This window comes from Eublepharis macularius, chromosome 9, assembly GCF_028583425.1.
Source record: "Eublepharis macularius isolate TG4126 chromosome 9, MPM_Emac_v1.0, whole genome shotgun sequence".
Classification (NCBI taxonomy): Eukaryota; Metazoa; Chordata; class Lepidosauria; order Squamata; family Eublepharidae; genus Eublepharis; species Eublepharis macularius.
Genome location: NC_072798.1, coordinates 41,085,976 through 41,109,871, shown reverse-complemented (window position 1 = coordinate 41,109,871; position 23,896 = coordinate 41,085,976). Strand labels below are relative to the sequence as shown.

The window sequence follows — 23,896 nt, the reverse complement described above, 5'->3', positions numbered from 1 at the left end:
AAGATTTTGAGTCTCTTTGGTTTATAGAGAGATTAGAAATAATTGTTGGACTTTGTTTTTATTGTGGAGTGTAATCGATTTATTACCTCTTGCCCAGGGAAGAGCTAGGTGTAACCTGAAACCACCACTGTTTGAATCTGCTCTGCATCTAACACAATACAGACCTGAACAGGACTTAATATCAAGTCCTAAGGCATTCACCCCCTCCCCAAACATTTTTTATACGTAAAAAAAAATTTTTTTTGGTAACATCAAGCCTGAAAAAGAGTTCTAGAGAACTTAAAAGCTTGCACAATGTTATGTATTATTTGATTGGTCCTAATAAAAGATAATGTGAATTCTGTTTTTGGTTTTTGGATTTTACTTTTGGACCAGCAAAGCTGTAAATGATCTTTTTCCTGGGATACAACATGAAGGGCTATAAAAACCTGCCAAGCTTTTAAGATCAGAAATCACCTTTGGGCACACATGAATGTTCATTTATGACAATAACAGTTGTTCAGCTCTCCATTTGAAAAATTACTTCCCCCTACAAATGCTAAGATAGCATGTTTTGAACTGACTGATAGATGAGGCTATAGTGAGAAAAAAGGAATTGTGCCTTAGAAATAGGTAAAGTGAGGGCAGTAGAATTATAGCAATCAACATAATTGTTAGTAGCAATCTCTAGATAAAGGAGATACTCTCATTAGTGCTTACAGGTACAAAGGATGGACTTGTCCAAGGATATTTCAATAACTACTTTACAATTTTTCCTCTTTTTTGTATTGTATGGTGCCTAGTAATATACATGTATTCTAAATAAAGTACAATGGTGCCAGAAGACATCTGAGTGCCTCAGAGGAGCATGGAAGTAAAAATATCACTTCCTTTCACAAAGGCCAGTCTGTTTCACTCCCACAAGATTTTCATTTGTTGAGGTAAAAACATGCTAATGAGAAATTTGAGCAAGGCAGTGTAATAACATAACATTCAATTTATATACTGCCCTTCAGGACAACTTAATACCCACTCTGAGCGGTTTACAAAGAATGATGTTGTTATCCCCACAACAAACACCCTGTGAGGTGGGTGGGGCTGAGAGCGTGCCAGAGACTAGCCCAAGGTCACCCAGCTGACTTCAAGTGGAGGAGTGGTGTGCAACTTAAGGGAGAGCACAGGGAGCAAAATGAAAGGAGTGCTGGCTGAAAACAACGAATAAGGGGAACAAAACGAAGAAGCAGCAGACCCAACAGGCGGAATCTTTCAGAGGGAAGGGAAAGCGCAAGAAGGGATTGAACCTGGAGAAACACAATGGAGCTGTTCCTCTGGCTGGCCTCCCAGTTCCTTGCCGTATGGAGTAATCTTAGCATGCTGGTTATATTTCTTACTTTTTTCACTTTGTCCTTTGATTTTATGAAGCGCAGGAGGCACTGGAGCAATTACCCTCCGGGGCCTGCCTCCTTTCCTTTTGTTGGAACTATGCTACACATTAATTTCAACAAACCTCACCTTTCCTTCACCCAGGTAAGTGCTCAGTTGGAAAGATTCCTTTTAAAAAGTACTACATGTAATATTGAGTACATGGATCAATAAAGACCTTGTAATAATAAAAAGAGGGTTTATTCAACTTACTTGTAGGTTGAATATTCAGGAATATCAAAGGGACAAACTAGATATAAACAATAGAAACTTAGGAGGTAGTTGTGCACATTAAAAGTCTTCCCCTTTACTCTGTTAAATTAGTAAAATAATAGTGAATAAGTGGGTCACTGACAAAAACTTGCAGAGGGGGGAAATCTCATTTTCCTTTTCCCCATCATAGAATCATAGAGTTGGAAGGGGCCATACAGACCATCTAGTCCAACCCCTTGCCCAGTGCAGGATCAGCCTAAAGCATCTCTGACAAGTATTCAGCCTCTTGAAAACTGCCAGTGAAGTGCAGCTCACCACCTCCCTAGGCAGCTGATTCCACTTTTGAACTACTCTGACCGTGAAAATTTTTTTCCTAATATCCAGCCGGTACCTTTGTGCATGTAGTTTTAGCCCATTGCTTCGGGTCCTACCCTCTGCTGCCAACTGGAACAGCTCCTTGCCCTCCTCCAAATGACAGCCTTTCAAATATTTAAAGAGAGCAATCATGTCCCCCCTCAACCTCCTCCAAACTAAACATTCCCAAGGCCCTCAGCCTTTCTTCATAGGGCTCAGTCTCCAGACCCCTGATCATTCTCATCGCTCTCCTCTGCACCCTCTCGATTTTGTCCACATCCTTTTTGAAGTGAGGCCTCCAGAACTGTACACAATACTCCAGGTGTGGCCTGACCAAGGCAGTATAGAGAGGGGCTATGACCTCCTGCGATTTCGACGCTATGGCCCCTTTGATACAACGCAAGATTGAATTAGCCTTTTTTGCCACCTCATCACACTGACTGCTCATATTTAGTTTACACTCCACTCTTACCCCAAGATCCCTTTCACATATACTACTGCCCAGAAGTGTATCCCCCATCCAGTATTTGTGCTTCCCATTTTTGTGGCCCAGATGTAATACTGTGCACTTGTCTTTGTTGAATTGCATCCTATTCACAGCTGCCCACTTCTCCAGAGTATTCAGGTCTTGTTGAATTTTAATTCTATCTTCTTGGGTGTTTGCTACCGCTCCCAATTTGGTATCATCAGCAAATTTAATGAGCAGCCCTTCCACTCCTTCATCCAGATCATTGATAAAAACATTGAAAAGTACCGGGCCCAAAACCGAGCCCTGCAGCACCCCACTGGACACCTCTCTCCAATCTGATGAAACGCTGTTGACCACCACTCTTTGAGTGCGGTCCTCCAACCAGTTCCCTATCCACCGAACTGTCCTATAGTCCACTCCACAGTCTTCCAGTTTGTCCAACAGAATGTCATGGGGGACCTTATCAAAAGCTTTACTGAAATCCAGATAAATCATGTCAACAGAGTTCCCCTGATCCAGTAAGCTGGTCACTCGATCAAAGAAGGAAACCAGGTTGGTCTGGCAACATCTGTTAGGAACAAAACCATGCTGACTTCCCCGGATCACTGAGTGGTCCTTCAGATGTTTACAGATTGATCCCTTTAAAATTTGCTCTAATATCTTCCCAGCAACAGAAGTCAGACTGACCGGTCTGTAGTTTCCCAGGTCATCCTTCCTCCCTTTCTTAAAGATTGGGATAACATTCGCTCTTCTCCAATCTTGTGGCACATCCCCAGCCCTCCAGGAGGCCTTGAAGATGATGGACAGGGGTTCTGCAAGTTCTCTGGAAAGTTCTTTCAGCACTCTTGGGTGCACCCCATCCGGCCCAGGGGACTTGTATTCATCCAGTGCAGCCAGATGCCTCTCCACTACCTCTCTGTCAATGTCAATTAGCCACTCAGGTGTCCTGCCACATTTTCTACTATCTCTAGATCTGCCTGAGTTCTTCAGGGAGAAAACAGAGGCAAAAAAGTCATTAAGCCTGTCTGCTTTTTCTCTGTCCTGCATCAGAGTTTCTCCATCTACTCCCAACAGCGGTCCAATTGCCTCTTTTACCTTGCATTTGCTTCTCACATATCTGTAGAAGTTTTTCTTATTGTAGCGAGCCCTCCTGGCCAGACCCAGCTCGTACTGAGCTTTGGCCTCTCTGATGGCTGATCTGCAGTACCTAGTAACCCTCATATACTCCTCTTTAGAGGTCTGTCCTTCTCTCAATTTCCTGAACATTTCCTTTTTCTCCCTTAGCTTATTCTGGAGCTCTCTGTGCATCCACATCGGTTTCTTGGAGCCCTTACCATGTTTCCGTCTTGCTGGGATAGTGAGGGCTTGAGCTTGCAAAAGCTCGTGTTTGAGAATGGCCCACCCTTCACTCGCTCCTTTCCCTTCCAGCACACTCCCCCACGGAATGACTCTCATCAAGCCTCTGAGTTCATCGAAGTTGGCCCTACGAAAATCTAACCTACGAGTCTGGCTATGAACTTCCTTGGCTCCCCACAGCAACTGGAATTCAAGGAGGACATGGTCACTTCCCCCTAAGGTCCCCACCACCTTCATCTCATCTACCAATTCTTCCCTGTTGGTTAATATCAAGTCTAGTATGGCCGAGCCCCTTGTAGCTTCCTCCTCCTTTTGAAAAAGGAAGTTATCCGCCAGGCAGGTCAGGAAATTGCGTGATTCATGACGCTTTGCTGAGCCTGTCTCCCAGCACACATCAGGGAAGTTGAAGTCACCCATAATTACAAGGTTCTGATGTCTGGATGCTCTGCCATGTCCTGTTTCCCTTCCCTGCACTCCATAGCCTCTCCCCCTTTCCTGCTTCCTTCTTCCCACCGGCCTCTGTCTGCTCCCTAACTTTAACCCCCCCCCAGCCTCTCCCCTATGGCCCAGTTGTGTGGTGCTTTCTGAAATGGGACCAGTTGCATGGTGGAGAACTTGTAAGGACTTTCAGGATGTGCTTGACTTTTCTCTGTATCCCCTTCCCTGCACTTTTCCCTTTTCTCTTGGCAGCCCCTATGTGATCACCTTTCCCTACATCCGCCTTTCCTTCAAACCCACTAAACAACTTACTTATCTGTCCCCCATCCTCAGCTATATTTCTTAATTTCATTTATATGAAGCCTTCCCCCCCACCAAGGGGACCCAAAGCAGCTTAAATCATTTTTCTTGCCTCCATTTTATCCTCACAACAACCCTGAGAGGTAGGTTAGGCTAAGAGTGAGTGGCAGGATCAAAGTTACCCAGTCAGATTCCACAGCAGAGTGGCAATTCAAACCTGGGTCTCCCACACCCTAGTCTGAATTCTAACCGTTACACTACACTGCCTTTTGAAGGGTGGCTGCTTTGAACAGTAGCAAGCATCTGGACCTGGCTGAGTCATGTGGTATTAAGGTGCCCATTCGTTGCTTCTGGGTCCGGCCCCAATGAGTCCTCCCTCAAAGGCCAAAACAGCCCTGGAAAGGGTCCTACCCACTCCCCTTGCCTTTTGCTGACAGAAACCAAGCCTGGAATGCTGGCTCAGTAACAGCCACTGAGGGCAACTGGTTGAAGCTACAGGTATTCCTTTGATCATTTTGGGTTTTTTCATGGTTTTTTTTTTCTTTTTTAGATTTCATATATTTCTGCAAACCTGGGGCATTTTTCAGGTGTACAGGAAGATATGTCTAGTCTGTTAATGGCTTCAGTCTTTGAATTTAAGTATGCTCGGATTAGGGCCATTTGGCTATTAGTATATAACATAAAAATATTGCACATAATTGTATAGTGTATATACATGAGTGGATTTCTTTCATACGTTGTATCTTAGTGGGGTGGTGTTAAACTGAAGGAGAAGGGATGACTGCTGGGATACATGGGTTTCTTCTGAATGACTAACTAGCCAGTGATTTTCTGAAGGACCATTGGAAAACATTAAAACACAGGGATTAGTTGCTCACAAGCTGATCTTGAGGGATTATCTCCAATTGGCAGAAATTCAGAAAAAAACCATACAAATACTGTTATTAAATATATGTATTGAATCATTTGTTGAATTGTCTTTCCTTTTTTTCAGAATAAAGGGGTACAGAAAGGAGAGGGGGGATAACAGGGTCAAGGGAACAGTGAGATTTTGCACTACAAGAGTTATTAAAATACAGAGTACCCAAAACATATCTTAATCAGAGTTTCACTACAGGGGTTCTTAGAATACTGAATGCACAAAAATTCAATCTTTTTCAATATTTATCCACATAGCAATAGAAATTGCAACTGTTAAGTCTCATTACTATATACTACACATACTTAGTGCCTCCCACCTCCTTCCCCATACTTAGTAATAAAAAATTAATAATCAAAAAGGAAAAACTCCTCATTCCATTATTACTACGCTATTTCATCTTATCTCTTTATGTAACTGATTAATATAGCAATCCTCTCTACTTATCCCTAGCTTTATCAATGTTTCTATATCTACAAACTGTTTTAGCAATTATATATTTAATTATATATTCATACATTTCTCCCTTTGTCAGACTGTAACCTCTTATAAGCTATATACAATAAGCCAGTATGTAATCTTATTCCTCTTTATAAAACTGCAACATCTTATTTATTGTATTCTTTATAAGCAACATAATTCCCCCATTTCTCTTCAAATTCACTTATTGATCTTCTATTTAAATAACTCGTCAGTGTTGCCATCACTGCATATTCTGCCATCTTGTCTTTCCAGATTTCCTTGGTTGGACATTCATCTTCTTTCTATTTACTTGCAAATGTCACTCTTGCCGCTATCAACAAATATCTGAATAATTCATGTAAAGTTTTATCAATATTTTCTGGTATTATTCCCAGCAACATAGTCTGGGGTTTTAAGGCAAAATCTAGTTTTAAATTTTTTTGCATCTCAGCATGAATGTCTTTCCAAATTTTTTGCTTTTTTTGCATGTTCACCACATACGATAAAAAGAGCCATCCACTTCTTTACATTTCCAACATGACCCTATATATTTCTTGCCCATTTTTTCAATATCTTTTGGCGTGATATACCATCTGAAAAACATCTTATACAGTTTTCCCTTAGTATTTGACTTGCCATGAACTTTATACCCTTTGTCCAAAGATTCTCCCACTGTTGAAATGTTATCTCTTCTCCAAAATTTTGCATCCATTTTACCATGCAGATTTTAACTTGTTCTGTTTCTGTATCATATTGAAGTAAAAGTTTATAAATGTGACCCAGAATGTGCTTCTTCTTCTGTGTAATTATTTTCTCAAATTCTGTAAGATCTCTTAATTGTCCTCTATAAACTTTTAAAAGCTTCTTTTAATCTGGAGACAGCCTGAAAATACATCAGTCATTGTATTTTTATTCCTTCATCTTGGATTTCTTGCCATGATTTTATCTTCCCTTGAGAGTTTATCATATCTCTATATGTTATTAGGTCATTGTCTTTTCTCTGTTTTTTATCACAAAAAGCTTCAATTGTTGATAATATTGGCGATATCAATGGACTCATTCTCTTTCTAACTGATTCCCAAATTTGTATCAGGCTCTCCCTTATAACATGATTCTTTTGTTGTCTCCTTGTTCTTCTTGTCACCCAAAGGTAATTATGCAGCCCCTCTACTAAATCCACCATCTCTAATTTTATTAATCTGTCCTTAGGGTTTCGTATCCAATCAATAATCCAAACCAAGCCAGCTGCTTGATAATATAACTTGATATTTGGAACCGCCAGCCCTCCTCTACATCGCTCATCTTGTAGTAACTTGAATCTTACTCTTGTTTTTTTGCCATCCCAAACAAATTGATTTATTTGTCTCTGCCAGTCTTTCAATGTCTTATCTTTTATGCTGATAGGTAACATTTGAAACAAAAAATTAATTTTTGGTAAGATATTCATTTTAATTGCAGATATTCTTCCTATCCAGGAGAATTGTCTTTCCAAGCATGTTTCATATTTTGTCATGTAGATAAAATATTTTTTGTAGAAGTTTGTACAGCACATACATATACCCGGTATTCAGCACATGCATTTTCTCATTTGTTGAATTATCTCTGTTCAACTAAAACTTTAAATAAGATCATGTAAGCCAGGTATTTTTGTGGAAATTAATGCAATGGCATAACAGAAGGCAGCACAAACGTATAACACATTCTGTGCCAATATTCTCTCATATATCAGTTTCTCTACTGGCTAAACAGTTGGTCATGTAAGCAAATTATTTTGTGGAAATTTTATCTGAGTGTTTGATCTGCAAAGGCGATCTCAGAATGCATTCATTCAAATGGTCTGTCTACGTATGTGCATCCCAACAGTGATTCTTGCCGGGATGACCATTCAAAGCTTGCTTACTTCCTGTACATTCCAGTGGGCCACTTCTGTCCCAGTGCTGCCAAATAGTAATTTGGGCCAGAAAGCAATACAGTCAGCACATGTGATTACTCAGTTGCTGAATTAAGCCTTTTGAAGAAGGCTTCACATTATATGCAAACTAGTTTTGTGGCAAATTAATATTATAATAATAATAACTGTGCTTATATAACAACAACAACAACAACAACATTTGATTTATATACTGCCCTTCAGGACAACTTAATGCCCACTCAGAGCGGTTTACAAAGTATGTCATTATTATCCCCACAACAAAACGCCCTGTGAAGTGGGCGGGGCTGAGAGAGCTAGAAGGTGTGACTGACCCAAGGTCACCCAGCTGGCTTCAAGTGGAGGAGTGGGGAATCAAACCTGGCTCTCCAGATTAGAGTCCCATGGTCTTAACTACTGCACTAAACTGGCTTTCTAGACAGAGAGATCTTCTAGACAGATTAGTGCCCCACCCAGAGTGGTGAACAAGTTAGTGTTGTTATTATCCCCACAATACAAAGCGGGGGCTGAGAGGAATGGCTTACCCAAGGCCACCTGCTGAGCTCATGGCAGTAGTGGAATTTGAACCAGAAGAGTGCTGATTCAAAGCCAAACCACTTAACCACTGTGCTACAGCAGCTCTCATGTAGTGACACAACACAATCCAGCACCAAACACATGTACATTCTCATTTGATGAATTATGTCCTTTTCAAGCACAAGCATGTTTCACAATCCTCCACTTACACCATTATGAGAGATGTTCTCAAGCACAAGGTGGTAGCAATCACGCGTCCCCGTCCCCCCAGCTCATTCCTGCATAAGTACGGGAATTTGCTGTCATATTTTGGCTGCCCAGCTAGCAGTTGGATATACAATATTCTTACTCATTATCTATACTACTAAGAGCCCTGTGGCACAGAGTGGTAAGCTGCAGTACTACAGTCCAAGCTCTGCTCACAACCCGAGTTCGATCCTAGCAGAAGCCGTGTTCAGGTAGCTGGCTCAAGGTTGACTCAGCCTTCCATCCTTCCGAGGTCAGTAAATTGAGTACCCAGTTTCCTGGGGGTAAAGTGTAGATGACTGGGGAAGGCAATGGCAAACCACCCCATATAAAGTCTGCCAAGAAAATGATGCAACATCCCCCCATGGGTAAGTAATGACTCAGTGCTTGCATAGGGGACTACCTTTACCTTTATCTATACTGCTGAAAAGGAAAAGTGGCAGATCAGAGAAAGAAAGAAACCGAAGCTCAGGGCCTTCGACTACACTGTTAACCCAGACTCCATCTTGGAAGCATCCAAGCAAGAGCATTGTGACAATGAGAAAAATGGTATATCTGAGATCAAAAGTGATCATTCTTGAAAAAAAAACAGCATCTGTTTATTACTGATGGAGATACATCTCCCTGGCAATCAACATCCAAAAATGAAGACCCCCAAGAGCTAACACAATTAAATAGAACACAGGACCATGGACTACACCACCCACTGGAACACAGATAACAGTCCTTGAAGAGAGGGCAGTGAGACACTGACTGTGATAAAGTCAGAGAAGCAGCAATAAATAATTCTGTGTGAGACAATTCAGTGGGAAGGTCTGTGTTTGTTCAGTATACAAAATGTAAAATGGGTTTGTTTTATTGTTTCTTAACTCGTAAAGCTCTATTTGATAAAGACAGAGTCCTTGTACCTTTATAACACTGATAACAAGGCCAGGCTACCAGTGGCACCTGGGTGTCATTGTATTCAAAGATTAATAGGCGATTGTTGTGGACTCTGTGATGAATCATAAAAGGGCAAAAGGCAAAGTACTACATTTGGTTGCACAACATGGCATCAGTTGGCTGGAGTTGCTTTTTCAGCAGCCATTAGGTGCTGATGTTGTGCAGTAGCCTAACAGCAATGGAGAACCGGATTTGATTCCCCACTCCTCTACTTGAAGCCAGTTGGGTGACCTTGGATCAGTCCCAGCTTCTCAGCCACATCCACCTCACAGGGTGATTGTCGTGAGGATAATAATAACATGTAAACTGCTCTGAATGGGTGTTAAGTTGTCCTGAATGGAAGTATATGAATCAAATGTTGTTGTTGTGCTTACAGTGTCCAATGCATACTCTATGGTTTGTGGCCAGATATACTCTCTCATAATCCAGTATGCTCACACATGGATTGGTGTTAATGTGGTACAGCACAGTAGGTGCTTTGCGTCTAGTGAGGGGCTTGGGGCAAACATACCATGTCAGGGGTGGGAGGGAGAAGGAGATCTTGGGGAGAAAGGGTTAAGATGGCAGCACCTTGGAGTGCATCTCCATCTCTTCATCTTGCTCCTCTGCCAGGCTTTCCTCTTCCCTCTCCTCAGACAGCCTGCTGGTCTCTGGAGGAGGGGTGCCACTGACCAGCTTTTCTAGTTCATCATTGTGGGCTCCTGTTCTGTACCCACATGGGTACTGTGCGTGCACAGGCCTACTGTGGAGAGGCTTTGAAGCTCAAAATCACTAGAGGAATTTCCTTCCCATGCCATCACCCAACTTGCTTGCCTTACCCAGGCCCGACTGCTTGCTACTGTATGGCAGCAGCTAGCCCAATAAAAGTCAGTGTGGTGTAGTGGTTAGAGTTTCTAACTAGGATTTGAGAGACCCGGGTTCAAATTCTCACTCCTCCATGGAAACTCACTGGGTGACTTTGGGCTAGTTTCACATTCTCAGTCCAACTTACCTCACAGGGTAAGTTAAAGTAGAGGAGCAGAGAATGATATAAGCTGCTTTGAGTCCCCACTGAAGTGAAAGGCAGGGTATAAATGAAGTAAACAATTATCAATTTAGTTGAAGATGGAGGACAGTTAAAAGGTGGGTGGGTGGGAAGGAGAGGGTATAGGAGTTGTCAGTTGGAAAGAAAGAAGAAATAGTGTGAAGAGAAATATAGGGGAAAGTGAGGTGCCCTCTGCAAGTCCTTGTGGGTTTCCCATTGCACAACTGGGCCATAGTTTTCCCAGGTAGAGGCTGCCAAGGGAAGCAAAGCTGAAGACAGGGGGGCAAATAAAGGTAGGTTGGCTAGTGGGTGGGAAGGATAGAAGGAAGCAGAAAAAAGGAGAGGCTGTAGGGCTTTCAGGAAAGGGAAAGGGGGGGGGGATGAAATGTCCTCTGCAAGTCCTTGTGGATTCTCTCCTTGTAATTTAACTCATTTCCACAAATACTTCCCTTACGTGATCCAATACAGCAATTAATTGGAGACTCATAATTCAATAAATGAGAAAATACATATTGTGATGATTGAATGTATGTAAATAGAGTATTGGATATTGGCCAAAATGATTATAGGGTAGCATTGGGATGGAGATTGCCCACAGGAATGTACTCTGTGTGCATGTTCATTCATTTTAGTGGGGTAGCTCTCTGAGATGTTGCGGCAAAACAAAAGGAAGTTGTCTGGCACTTTAAAAACAGATTTGCTGAAGCTACGTGTTGCTATCTCCTTTTTTTTTTAACAGCTCAGTAAGAAATACGGGAACATTTATAGCCTTCAGAACAGCTGGACAAATATAGTGGTGCTGAATGGATTCCACACCATAAAAGGAGCTTTAGTTGATAAATCTGAGGATTTTGCTGATCGCCCCTACTTTGCTGTCTACAGCCAGATGGGCTATGGAGAAAATAATCAAGGTATATCTGGAATTCCAAGAGAAGAGAATGGGCAGTGGCTTTCCTCATTCACCATTTGTCAAGCCAACACAGCAATATTGAAGCATGGGATGCCAAATCATGTTCCCTTACCAAAACTGAATCTAGAAGGTGTACAGAACTTATTTCATCTGGAAAATTGTTCAAATACTAAAGATGTCTTCTTCATGAATTGCATGCATGTAGCTTTTAAAAAGGGCAAGTCTGCTGTAGTAGATATACCAGCTCATTCTTAACATGTGCAGGGCTGGTATCTTGTTTACAAAGAGACTCTTCCTTTCTATTTTCCTGCTTCTAATTAGGGATACTTGAACATCCACCAGTTTGGCTCACATTTTGATAGCAAGTCCTGATCTAGAAGCTAATTTTTCAACAGACTGTTTTCTGTTCATGCCTATTTGGCAGTAAAGGGAACTTCTGGCTATGCCCCAATCTTGCAGGGACTCAGGGAGGAGATACAAAGCTAACTCTCTACTGATTGATTTGTTGTCCGCCCCCCACTTGTAACTAGGTTCTTACAAAGCTGGAATGATGCTGTGTGTGTGTGAGAGAGAGCACATGCATGCACAGGGATGATTAACTTCTGTCCACTACAGGCTTCTGGAACTCAGCAAGAAACCTGTGATTGGGAGAAGAGGCTCAAATCAGCTTTTTGCTGGGTCCTAGAAGCTTGGGGTGGGGGAAACAGAAGCCAATGACTGCTGTTCACCTCATTCAAGCTTTTCCGTGTATCGGCTTGGGCTACAGAGAACAGAGCCAGTTTACTTCTATTACTGCTTTGTGATCTCTGTGCATCACACTGATGGGCTTTGCAGTTATGCAGAGCAGCAATTAGAAAACTTCTAGAGCTAGCATTTAGGTGCAAAAATCCACCAGAGATGTAGCTTTGGACCACACATGTCTAGGAGTCCTGCCTGCTCAGTTCCTTTTTCATCTGCTACAGCGGTAGTGGCAATTTGGAGCTTCTAGAGATTTCATCTCAACAGCTGCTATACCTCCAGTCACCTCATGTTTTCTTTAAAAAAGTCCAAAGAGAGAGAGGCAAAATTATCAACTCCAGAGAATTTTATAAAGAAAAGAAACATAAACAGCATTCTTCAACTCAACCCACACAAATAGGTATTTACTTGTGGGAGCATAGATGGAACTGGAAACAGGATATGCCATTTATGCCTCCCAGGCTGCATCTGAGATTGACTTACATATGCCTTCTTCTGGGCCTGGGATGCCCACTGCAATGCAGATTCCATTAATCAACCATGGTACTCCCAAGAGAGGATGTTCCATCAACTACCTGGAGCTTTTGGCAGTGTACAAATCACTGCATACCTTTTGCCCTGGGCTGCAAGGTATAGTATTATGGGGAGCCACCAGGAACACAATACTCACAACCTGTATCAAAAAGCAGTGTGGCACATCCACAAGCACCCTGAACAACCTTGACTGTGGCCTGCAGGAGAGATGATTCCAGAACAATTTCACTTCCATCATCATCCATATTGCAGGACAGAACAGGTGCCCTCAGTCACCAAGGCATTGCTGGCACAGGGAACTTGATGCATATCTGCATCCAATCTTTTGTAAGTGAGGTATGCCACACATTGACCTCTTTGTGACTTTCAGCAACTCCAAGTGTGGCCAATGCTGCTTCAGAGCAGGCATAGTTGACCTCTTCATATAGGACACTTTCTTTCAGATGTGATTTGTACACCCATTATATGCTTTTCCTCTTACCGTCTTGATGTAGCAGATGAAAAGGAACTAAGCAGTTGAAGCTTCCAGGTAAAATCAAAAAGAGTCCAGTAGCACCTTTAAGACTAACCAATGTTATTGTAGCATAAGCTTTTGAGAGCCACAGTTCTCTTCGTCAGATGTATGGAGGGCAGAAAGAAACTGGTGTCAGGGCTTGCCGCCGCTGCCGCTGGGCGTGGCACTGGGCAGTCTGCTCCTGACATCACAGGGGGGCCAGGGATTCTGCAGGACCCTGCTCTGTGGAAGGAGGGGCGGTATACCTCACCCAGACTCCCTCTCAGTCCACTCGCTGGCCTGCTCAACCTGGCCTGATTACCCTCTGCGTCCTCCTTCATCTCCTCCTTCCAGAACTCTCCTCCAAGCCTCCACCCTTGCATCTTACTGCTCTCACTCCACATCATCACTCCTCACTCACACCCACCACCACAGGGCTCTTCCCAGCCAGCTTTTATAGGGCTTCCTTCTACTGCCCCACCCCTCTTCCAGCCTGGCCTTGGGCTGCACCAAGCAGTTGCAGCTGGGGTAGCTGATCTGGCCCCACTGACCAGCACCAGCTGTGCCTTGTTCCCTGGCTGCCCAGCCTCCCTGCCTTGGCTGATTGCTGAAGGCCTGTCCAGCTGCAGTCCCCTGGCTAGCAGCCCGGCCTCCCTGGCTGAGCTGATGGCTGAAGGTGGGTCCAGCTGCGGCTCCTTGGCTGGTTGCCCAGGGCTTCCTGCAGAGTGCCTCCAATAGCCCCACCTGGAGTGGCTTGGCTTTTGGCAACCCCTGGGCCAGGCTACTATTTTCTAGCTGGGGCGTGGCTGTGGGTTGTTGGGGCTGCTGCTGCTTCCCCTCCTCAGGTAAGGTCTTTGGGTGGGTGACTTCTGGGCTCCCAATCCCTCTGCCCTTGCCCCCTTCCGCCTTGCCTAGCCCCCTTTCCCTCCCTAGGGGAGTGGGACTCGCTGGCCTCTCTCTGTCTCCCCCTGCCTCCTGGGGCCCTGGGCTTTTGCCCCTTGCCCCTGGCACCGGCAGGTTCTGGCTCCATTTGCCTGTGGGAGGGGTTGACCTGCTGTCCCCCAGCTGCCCCCTCTGCCTGCCAGTCAGACCGGTTGACCTGCTGTCAGCTGGCTGACCAGTTGACCTGCTGTCAGCTGGCTGACCAGTTGACCTGCTGTCTGCTGGCTGCCCCCTCTGTTTGCCCGTCAGCCCGGCTGACCTGCTGTTCCCTCCTACCAAGTCTGGGGGCTGGGACCCAGACCCCGGACACACACCCCCACTTAGCTTTGAGTTGTGGGGGTCAGGGTCAGACTCAAACATGCGGGATATGAAGTCCGCATCCACATGCTGCGCCCCCTTGCGGTACTTGATGGTGAACCGGAAGGGGAGGAGGGAGAGGTACCACCGCAGCACACGGGGGTTATGTGCCTTCATGCGGTGGAGCCATTGCAGGGGCGCATGGTCCGTTAGTAGGACAAAGGGATTATTGGCCAGGTAGTATTGCAGGGCCCCTACTGCCCACTTGACCGCTAGGGCCTCCCGCTCCACTGTTGCATAGCGCCTCTCTGCGGGCTGCAGCTTCCGACTCAGGAAGAGGATGGGGACGTCGGTTCCGTCACGTTCCTGAGTCAGGACTGCCCCAAGGCCGGTGTCAGAAGCGTCTGTGGCCAGCGTAAAGGGTTGGTCAAAGTCCGGGTTCCACAGGGCTGTGGTATTAGAGAGGGCTGACCGCAGGTCCTTGAAAGCTGCTTCTAGTGCTGGGGTCCACCGGACTTGGTTGGGCAGCCCCTTCTTTAAGCAGTCTGTCAGGGGGGCGGCTCGGGAGGCAAAGTGGGGGATGAACCGCCCGTAATACCCCAGTAGTCCCAGGAAACGTCGGACCTGCTTCTTGGTCTGGGGCTGGGGGGCATCAGCTATTGAGGCCACCTTGTCTGGTGGTGGGCGAACTCGGCCTCCCCCGACCACAAAGCCCAGGTACTGGAGTTCCTGGAACCCCAGGTGGCTCTTCTTTGGGTTAGCCCGTAGTCCGGCTCGCTGGAGGGCCCTCATGACAGCTTCCAAGTGTTGGAGGTGGGTGGGCCAGTCCGGGCTGAAGATGATGATGTCATCTATGTACGCCATTGCATACGCCCGGCACTCTCCCAGCACTTGGTCCACCAGCCGCTGAAACGTGGCAGCTGCCCCGTGTAGACCAAACGGCATCTTCTTGAACTGGAAGAGGCCTCGTGGGGTGGCAAAGGCTGTCTTCTCCCGGTCCGCTGGCCGCACAGGCACTTGCCAGTAGCCCTTCGTCAAGTCTAGGGCCGACAGGTAGCGGGCAGACCCTAGGTGGTCTACCAACACATCTGCTCGGGGCATGGGGTATGCATCGAACTGGGCCACCTTATTCAGTTCACGATAGTCGATGCAGAATCGGGTGGTCCCATCCGGCTTGGGCACCAAAACTATCGGGCTCCTCCAAGCGCTTCGCGAGGGCTCGATTACCCCAAGCCTGAGCATCTCGTCGGTCTCCTTCTCCACGGCCTCCCACCGCTTCCTGGGGATGGGGCGCCAGGTAGCCCGGGCTGTCTGCCCCGGGTCCGTTGGAATGGCATGTTGGATCAGGCTCATGCTGCCCGGCCTGCGGGAGAAGACCCCGGGAATCCGAGCCCAGAGGTCTTGTAGCTGGGCCCTCTGAGCTGGGTTGAGCTGAGGGTCCACCTTGGGCTCCTCAAACTCCGGGGCATCAGTGGTCCAAGGCAGCACACTGTCAGGGAGCTCTAGTGGGTCCTCAGCCACGCCGCACTCCTCTTTCGGGCGCTCGTGCCACTGTTTTAGGAGGTTCACATGCAGGGTCTTCCGCCGACGCCGGCCAACCCCACACTGGACTTCGTAGGTGGTGGGGCCCAGCACCCTTCGAATCTGGTAGGGACCCCTCCATGGGTCCCCTTCCTCTCTTGGGAACACCGAGTGGTGCACGAGGACCTTCTCTCCGGCCTGGAAAGTCCTCATCCGTGCACCCCGGTCATAGGCGGCCTTTTGCTTTGACTGGGTGCGAGTCAGTCTGCGATTTGCCTCCGCTTGGGACTGTTGCACCCGGTCACGGAGCCGGCTCACGTACTCCTGTATGGGGGGCGCGGGGCTGCTGGCCCGGGGCCCCCAGCGTTCCGTCAGCCGGGAGAGCATCCCCCTTGGCTTACGCCCATATAGCAGCTCGAATGGGCTGAAGCCGGTGGAGGCCTGCGTGGTCTCCCGGAGGGCGAACATGAGCGGGTCGATGTACAAGTCCCACTGGTGAGGCTTGTCCCGCGTCATCTTCTTCAGGGCCTCCTTGACGGTCTGGTTCAGCCGCTCTGCCAACCCGTCTGTTTGAGGGTGGTAAGCCGAGGTGAACACCTGCCGGATCCCCAAATTCCGGCAGAGCTGGCGCATGGCTGTGGCACGGAACGGGCCCCCCCGATCCGTCAAAATTTCATCTGGCAGCCCCACCATCGCAAAAAACTTGGACAGGGCCCGTACCATCCCTGGGGTCTGCATGGTCTTCAGCGGGATGACCTCAGGGAACCGCGTGGCATAGTCCACAATCACCAGGGCAAAGCGATGGCCCCGGGGTGTGCGTGGCAGCGGTCCAATGAAGTCCATTGCGATGCGTTGGAAGGGCGTCTCCATGACGGGCAGCGGGGAGAGGGGGGCCTTCGGCGGGCGGCGGGCTGCCACCCGCTGGCAGGTGGGACACGAGCGGCAGTGGGCCTTCACGTCTGCATTCACGGAGGGCCAGAAGAATTGCTCAAGAACCTTCCTCAGGGTCTTGTGGTGCCCCAGGTGCCCGGCCCAAGCGTGCTCATGGGCCGTGCGGAGGACTTCTGCCCGATAGGCTGCTGGCACAAGTAGTTGGCGGACCTCCCCCTGGCCATTTGGGGCACGAGCTAGGCGAACCCAAACCCCTCCTTGCTTCTCGATGCGAGGGAGCCGTTGGGACCTCCGTTCATCCCGCACTTGCTCCTCCTCCCGAGCGGCTGTCTCTCGCAAGCGCTGCAATGACTCATCTGCCCCTTGAGCATCACGGAATGGGCGGTCTGCCAGGGTTCCAACTGGGTCTCCAGTCCGTGGTTCTGCCCCTGGTCTGGTGGAGGGACCCTCTCCCGGGTCGTTGGCCTCCTCCACTTGCAGAGCGGTGGCAACTTGTGGGTCTGTCAATTCCCCTGCCGCCTTCAGCCGAGACCCGGCGATCCCTGGGGTGTCTCTTCCCAATTTCTCCGCTGCCTGCTGGAGGAGCCTGAAGAACCCCGGGGCATCTCTTCCCCGCAGTATTGGTACGGGTAGGTGAGCTAACTGGGCAACTTCCATTTGGTGGCGGACCCCTAGGTACTCTATCGTGATTAGGGCCGTAGGGTACGGCTGGGTGCGGCCCATCACATCCGTCACCGGGATCCAGCGGTGCACTGGGGTGGCAGCTGGGAGGAGCTGGGGCCGAATTGCTGAGACTGCACTCCCAGAGTCCAAGAGGGCTTGTAGGATCAGCCGGCCTATCTTCACGGTGGCGCATAGACTCTGCACCTGCTTGCCAGGCGGTGGGTTATTTTCCCAAACGAGGGCGCAAACCCTTGGCAAGGCCTCAGTGAGCGCGCCAGCTTGCATCTGCAGCTCCGCTGTCTGTGCTAGTTCCACTGGAGCAGCTGGGTAGGCTGCCTCCAGCTTTCCCCACATCCTATCCTGGCGTTCCTCCAGCCACGGTCCGAGCTCCGCTGGGGCAGCAGCCTTGGGAGGCCGCCCCTTGACTGGCGCCTGCGTCGGAACGTCTCTCCCCGTACGGGCCACCAACTTGTCAGGGCTTGCCGCCGCTGCCGCTGGGCGTGGCACTGGGCAGTCTGCTCCTGACATCACAGGGGGGCCAGGGATTCTGCAGGACCCTGCTCTGTGGAAGGAGGGGCGGTATACCTCACCCAGACTCCCTCTCAGTCCACTCGCTGGCCTGCTCAACCTGGCCTGATTACCCTCTGCGTCCTCCTTCATCTCCTCCTTCCAGAACTCTCCTCCAAGCCTCCACCCTTGCATCTTACTGCTCTCACTCCACATCATCACTCCTCACTCACACCCACCACCACAGGGCTCTTCCCAGCCAGCTTTTATAGGGCTTCCTTCTACTGCCCCACCCCTCTTCCAGCCTGGCCTTGGGCTGCACCAAGCAGTTGCAGCTGGGGTAGCTGATCTGGCCCCACTGACCAGCACCAGCTGTGCCTTGTTCCCTGGCTGCCCAGCCTCCCTGCCTTGGCTGATTGCTGAAGGCCTGTCCAGCTGCAGTCCCCTGGCTAGCAGCCCGGCCTCCCTGGCTGAGCTGATGGCTGAAGGTGGGTCCAGCTGCGGCTCCTTGGCTGGTTGCCCAGGGCTTCCTGCAGAGTGCCTCCAATAGCCCCACCTGGAGTGGCTTGGCTTTTGGCAACCCCTGGGCCAGGCTACTATTTTCTAGCTGGGGCGTGGCTGTGGGTTGTTGGGGCTGCTGCTGCTTCTCCTCCTCAGGTAAGGTCTTTGGGTGGGTGACTGCTGGGCTCCCAATCCCTCTGCCCTTGCCCCCTTCCGCCTTGCCTAGCCCCCTTTCCCTCCCTAGGGGAGTGGGACTCGCTGGCCTCTCTCTGTCTCCCCCTGCCTCCTGGGGCCCTGGGCTTTTGCCCCTTGCCCCTGGCACCGGCAGGTTCTGGCTCCATTTGCCTGTGGGAGGGGTTGACCTGCTGTCCCCCAGCTGCCCCCTCTGCCTGCCAGTCAGACCGGTTGACCTGCTGTCAGCTGGCTGACCAGTTGACCTGCTGTCAGCTGGCTGACCAGTTGACCTGCTGTCTGCTGGCTGCCCCCTCTGTTTGCCCGTCAGCCCGGCTGACCTGCTGTTCCCTCCTACCAAGTCTGGGGGCTGGGACCCAGACCCCGGACAACTGGTCAAATATAGAGGAGGGGAGGAGGGATGTAAACAACTCCTTTGATATGGAGATGCAAACAGCTCCTTTTGATGTGGGGATCAGTTTGCTTGTGTAAAGGTTCAAAGGAGTTTGCCGTGTTAGTCTGTAGTACTAATCTGTACTACTAGTCTGTGCTACTAGTCTGTAGTAGCAAAATCAAAAAGAGTCCAGCAGCACCACCAAGACCATACAATTCCACTGCAGCACAAGCCTTCGATAACCACAGCCCTCTTAGTTACAGACTAACACGGCTAACTTCTCTGGATCAGCTTCCAGGTATGTTAGCTTGCTAATATATAGCCATCAGTGAGACCATGAAAAAGTAAAAACAGGTTGATGATTTGTGTTACTCATCTGTGCATTCATATGGCCACTTAGCCTTCCTCACTAAAGCCTTTAATTCTCTTAAATTTTATAAGAAACTGAGCAGGAATTTACAACTTCTCTCTTCTGGACCTACAAAATCTAAAGCTGTATCTTTGAGACAAGGAGATTTTTATGGCTAAATACCAGCTCTTAGACTATCTGAATTGCTGCTGTGCACTACTCATCAATGTAAATGCGCAGATGACCATGTGAAGAATAACAGTTACAGGTAAGCAACCTAGCAACCCTTTTTTTGTCTGTGGCCCAAGCTCACAGAGGATGCAGAGAACAGAAGCAATCTGTTTATCTTCTCTGCACCCCAGTCTCACACAACTAGAGGCTTGGAGTGAGGAGGATAGAGGCTGATTGAACAGTGGGCTCACTGTTGATGATTGAACAGCTGATTGAACAGGGTGATTGCCGTTGAATAGTAGCAAGTAGATGGGCCTCGGTTAATCATGCATCTCATGAGATATCAAGTTGCCTGGTGGCTGCTGCCGGACCTGACCATGATGAGTTCTCCCTTCAGAGGCCAAAACAGCCCTGGAAAGGGCCTTGCCTCCTCCCACTGACTTTTACTGAGAAAAACCAAGGCTTGAAGGCTGGCTATACTGTTGGACTTGCCTAACAGCCACAGAGGGCATTAATTTCTTAAAGCTACAGGCATTGCTTCTATTATTTTGGGGGCTCCCCCCCAGTGTGTTTTCTTTTTTTAATTTCTGGGTTTTTTTCTGCACACTTGGAGCTTTTCTCAGATTTATAGAAAGATCTGTTTTGTTTGTTCTTGGTTCCAGTCTCTGGATTAAGTATCCACAGATGAGGCCATGTTGAAAATTAGATATGCTGATATTGAATTCTGAGCAGTGAACCTTCCCAGCTATTGGTTGATATAAATGTTCTGATGGGAATGAAGCTCTCAACTACTGTATGTTCACATCAAAATTACCATAATATGGTACTTCTTTAATTCATGTTAAAGTAAAAAAAAAATGCCATTTTTTAACTCCAAATTAGTAAACTATAATCACACGCATGGTTCCTCCAGAAATTAATAAAGAGCCACCTCAATGATTCCTCCATTTGGCTAAACATTTTATCAGGAGCTGCAAGGATACCTCTCTGAAATTCTTTGGTATCCTTCCGGAGTTTCCTGAATGAGGCATTGGTAACATCTCCCGGTACAAGACCAACCTTGAACATGGGTCTGCTCAACATGTCTTCTACTTGGCAGATGGAACCAATCAAATTAAATAGAAAAAGGTATTCCAGTCCCTCAGAAAGTATGTATCTATGCATATGATATGAGATACTATAGAGCAAGGATCAGAAAGCAGAGGACATGGTATGAAATCTAGGCTTTCAAGGAGTACAAACGACCCAGTTGACAATGCAGAATCAAAGGAGAGCAGTAGTCAGAGGGATGTTCGAATCACACTTTGGAGGAGACACCATGGACCACCACATGCTTTCTCTTTCTTACAATGGCCTCTCCTGTTAAAGTAGTTGACTAGGGTTGAGAGACATCCAACAGGCCTAATAATACAATGTGCATAATATAAATGAAAAAGTGCCTTTGTTCCTCTCCCCTTTTCAGGATTCATAATGGCAAAGTACAATCATGCATGGAAGGAGCAGAAGAGATTCTTCATCTCCATGCTGAAGGACTTTGGGATGGGCAAGAAGTGTCTGGAGCAGCTAATAATTGAAGAAGCTGGATATCTGTGCTCTGTATTTAGCTCCAGGGAAGGTTTGTGAAATCCAGGCATTTCGAGAAACAGAAGAATGTTTAAATCACAGATTTGTGGGATATATAATTTATGATGAACTTGTTCATCATTTCCTAACTTGAAATATTTTCACCTGTGTGGGTTCAGGGTCATTCTAGGCCTCATGATTCTTATTTGGTACATAGGTCCAGTTTCTGCTATCAGTCCAGTACCCTTTGCAGGAATACCTAGAAGTTACATCACCGTACCTAATGTGATGCTCTAGAATTTGCCCAAATTATATGCTAAAACCATAGAATTTTGGTGAATTCTAGCACAGCATATTCAGTGAGATGATGTCACCTCTGGGTGTTTGCCGGAAGTGACATTGTGCTGTTGGTGTGATACCAAATTTTCCAGTATTTTTCCTCAGCAACGCTGCCTAGTGGTAGTGGGCAGAGGTCAAAGAGGCCCTAAACAAAGAGGCCATGTGTATGTTGGATTTGGCCTGCATATGCAGCTGAATGGGTTGGTGGAATGCTGAGGTGGCAAAATGGACAGCAGTAACACTTAAGGGTAAAGAACAGTAGGCAAGGAACAGAACCAAATCTTCTCTCCTATGTCTTAGTTTTCTGTTTGCAGAGTGATTTTTTTTAATGTGGGGCCAGAATTCAAAATTAATACTTCTCCACCTGTAGTCTGAAGTGATAAAGTCTGTTCAGTTACCACTTTAAGTTTACACTAGTGGCCAAAATTGTGGAAACCTTTTGGGAAAAGTGCATTTTTGAGGTTTGATGGCTCATAACACCACTTTTTTTTGGAGTAATACCATGACATTATATATCAATGGAAAGATATTTTAATCAAGAATGTAATGCAACAAAGTTTGTTCAATTATCTGTATTCTATCAAATGTTATAGCCAAATAACCAGGAAAAGGAAGCATAACTTGCTTAGGTTGATATGAAGTAGCTTTCCTTCATTTGAATGTAGCCATTCAACGTAATACAACTAAAGAAATGGCACAAAAAGTTGACTGGTCACCCAGAAAGCGATATAAAATAGTACTATTAAGTGAACAAGGCTACAGTTATGAAGAAAGGAGAAAAATTGGTGGAAACTTAACCAAAGGTGGCATTTCTAAATTTTTGAAGAGGTATAAGTCAACTCAGTCACTACAAAACCAGGCTGGTAAAGGCAGGAAAAGGTGTACACAAGCAAGGGATGATAGAAGAATTGAAAGACTGAACCTAGGTGACAAGAAAATCATCAGGGTGTATACAGAACGAAATGGCACAATTCAATGTGAAGTTGAGTGCAAAGACTGTTCAGCGCAGACTGGAGGAATTTGGTCTTAATGCTAGAATTCCACGAAAAAAACCATTGTTATCTCTCAAACAAAGGTTGAAAAGATTAAACTGGGCTAAAACCCAAGTTAACTGGACAGCAGAACAATGGGACAGTATTATTTGGAGTGATGAGACCAGGACTCATTTTGAGGGGGAACGCGCAGGAACGCAGTTCCGGCAGTTCCCCAAAGAGGTCACATGTCAGGTGGCCCCGCCCACCTGACCCTCGGCCATTTTGGGCCCGTTTCAGCCTGCATTGGGGCCGAAATGGCCCGAATCGGGCCTCTGACAGGTGGTGGATCACTCTCCCACTCAGAAGCAGCCCGATCCTGACCATTTTGGGTCCCTTTTTGGCTATTTTCAGCCCCTTTTGCCATTTTGGGCCCAATTTCGGCCCTGAATGGCCAGAATTGGGTCCAAAACAGCCAGGACAGGTGATGTCAGGGGGCGTGGAATATGCAAATCAGTTATGCTAATGACACTTCTGGTGCTGTCAAGGGGTGTGGCATATGCTGATGAGTTATGCTAATGAATTATGCTAATGAGTTCCTCCTGCTCTTTTTCTACGAAATGACCCCTGGCTGAGACCAAAATCTCCCTCTTTGGTAGCGATGGCATAAAATACGTGAGAAGAAGAATTGGAGAAGATTTGCATCCTGATTGCATTACACTTACCGTGATACACACAGTTAGTGTTATGATATGGGGTTGTATGATATCAAAAGGTGTGGGCAGAATTTGCATGATAAATGGCAATATAAATGCCCCAAAATACATAAATGAAATACTTGAGCCCAAACTGAAGCCTTCCACATGTGATCTTTTCCAAGATAATGAAGCATTTATATTTCAACAAGATTCAGCTCCATGTCATGTTGTTGCTGTGTGCAAAAAGTGGTTTCATGATCATCATAATCCACTGTTGGAATGGCCTGGGAATAGCCCACACCTTAACCCCATTGAAAATCTATGGAGCCGACTAAAGAAACTGGTTAGTGAGAAGCTACCCAGCAATAAAACGCAATTAATAGAAGCAATAACTCAATCGTGGTTTCACATTATAACAGCTGCAGAACTAAAAAACTTGGTTCACTGCATGGGAAGGCGTTGTAAGGCCGTAATTAAAGGAAAAGGTTACCCAACTAAGTATTAACTGACATGGTGAGAATTGCTGTATAACTCATTTTTTCTATGTGTTTTGCTTTTCTTCTTTATAACGACTGTTCTAAAAATATTTCCTTCATAAAAGTTATTGCATTACATTCTTGATTAAATTATCTTTCCATTAATAAATAATTTTATGGTATTGCTCCAAAAAAAG

The 23,896-nt window shown here is 46.8% G+C and overlaps 1 protein-coding gene across 1 annotated transcript in view; it reads left to right on the top strand.

Annotated features, from left to right (window-relative positions):
• Positions 1 to 1,177: 1,177 nt before the first annotated feature.
• Positions 1,178 to 23,896, top strand: part of LOC129335663 (cytochrome P450 2D15-like) — a 36,406-nt gene continuing 13,687 nt past the window's right edge. Inside the window, exons 1-3 of the mRNA XM_054988402.1 lie at positions 1,178 to 1,506; positions 11,310 to 11,481; positions 21,115 to 21,267. Coding sequence (XP_054844377.1) covers positions 1,294 to 1,506; positions 11,310 to 11,481; positions 21,115 to 21,267 — 538 coding nt within the window. The 5' untranslated portion in view covers positions 1,178 to 1,293. The remainder of the gene's footprint in view (positions 1,507 to 11,309; positions 11,482 to 21,114; positions 21,268 to 23,896) is intronic.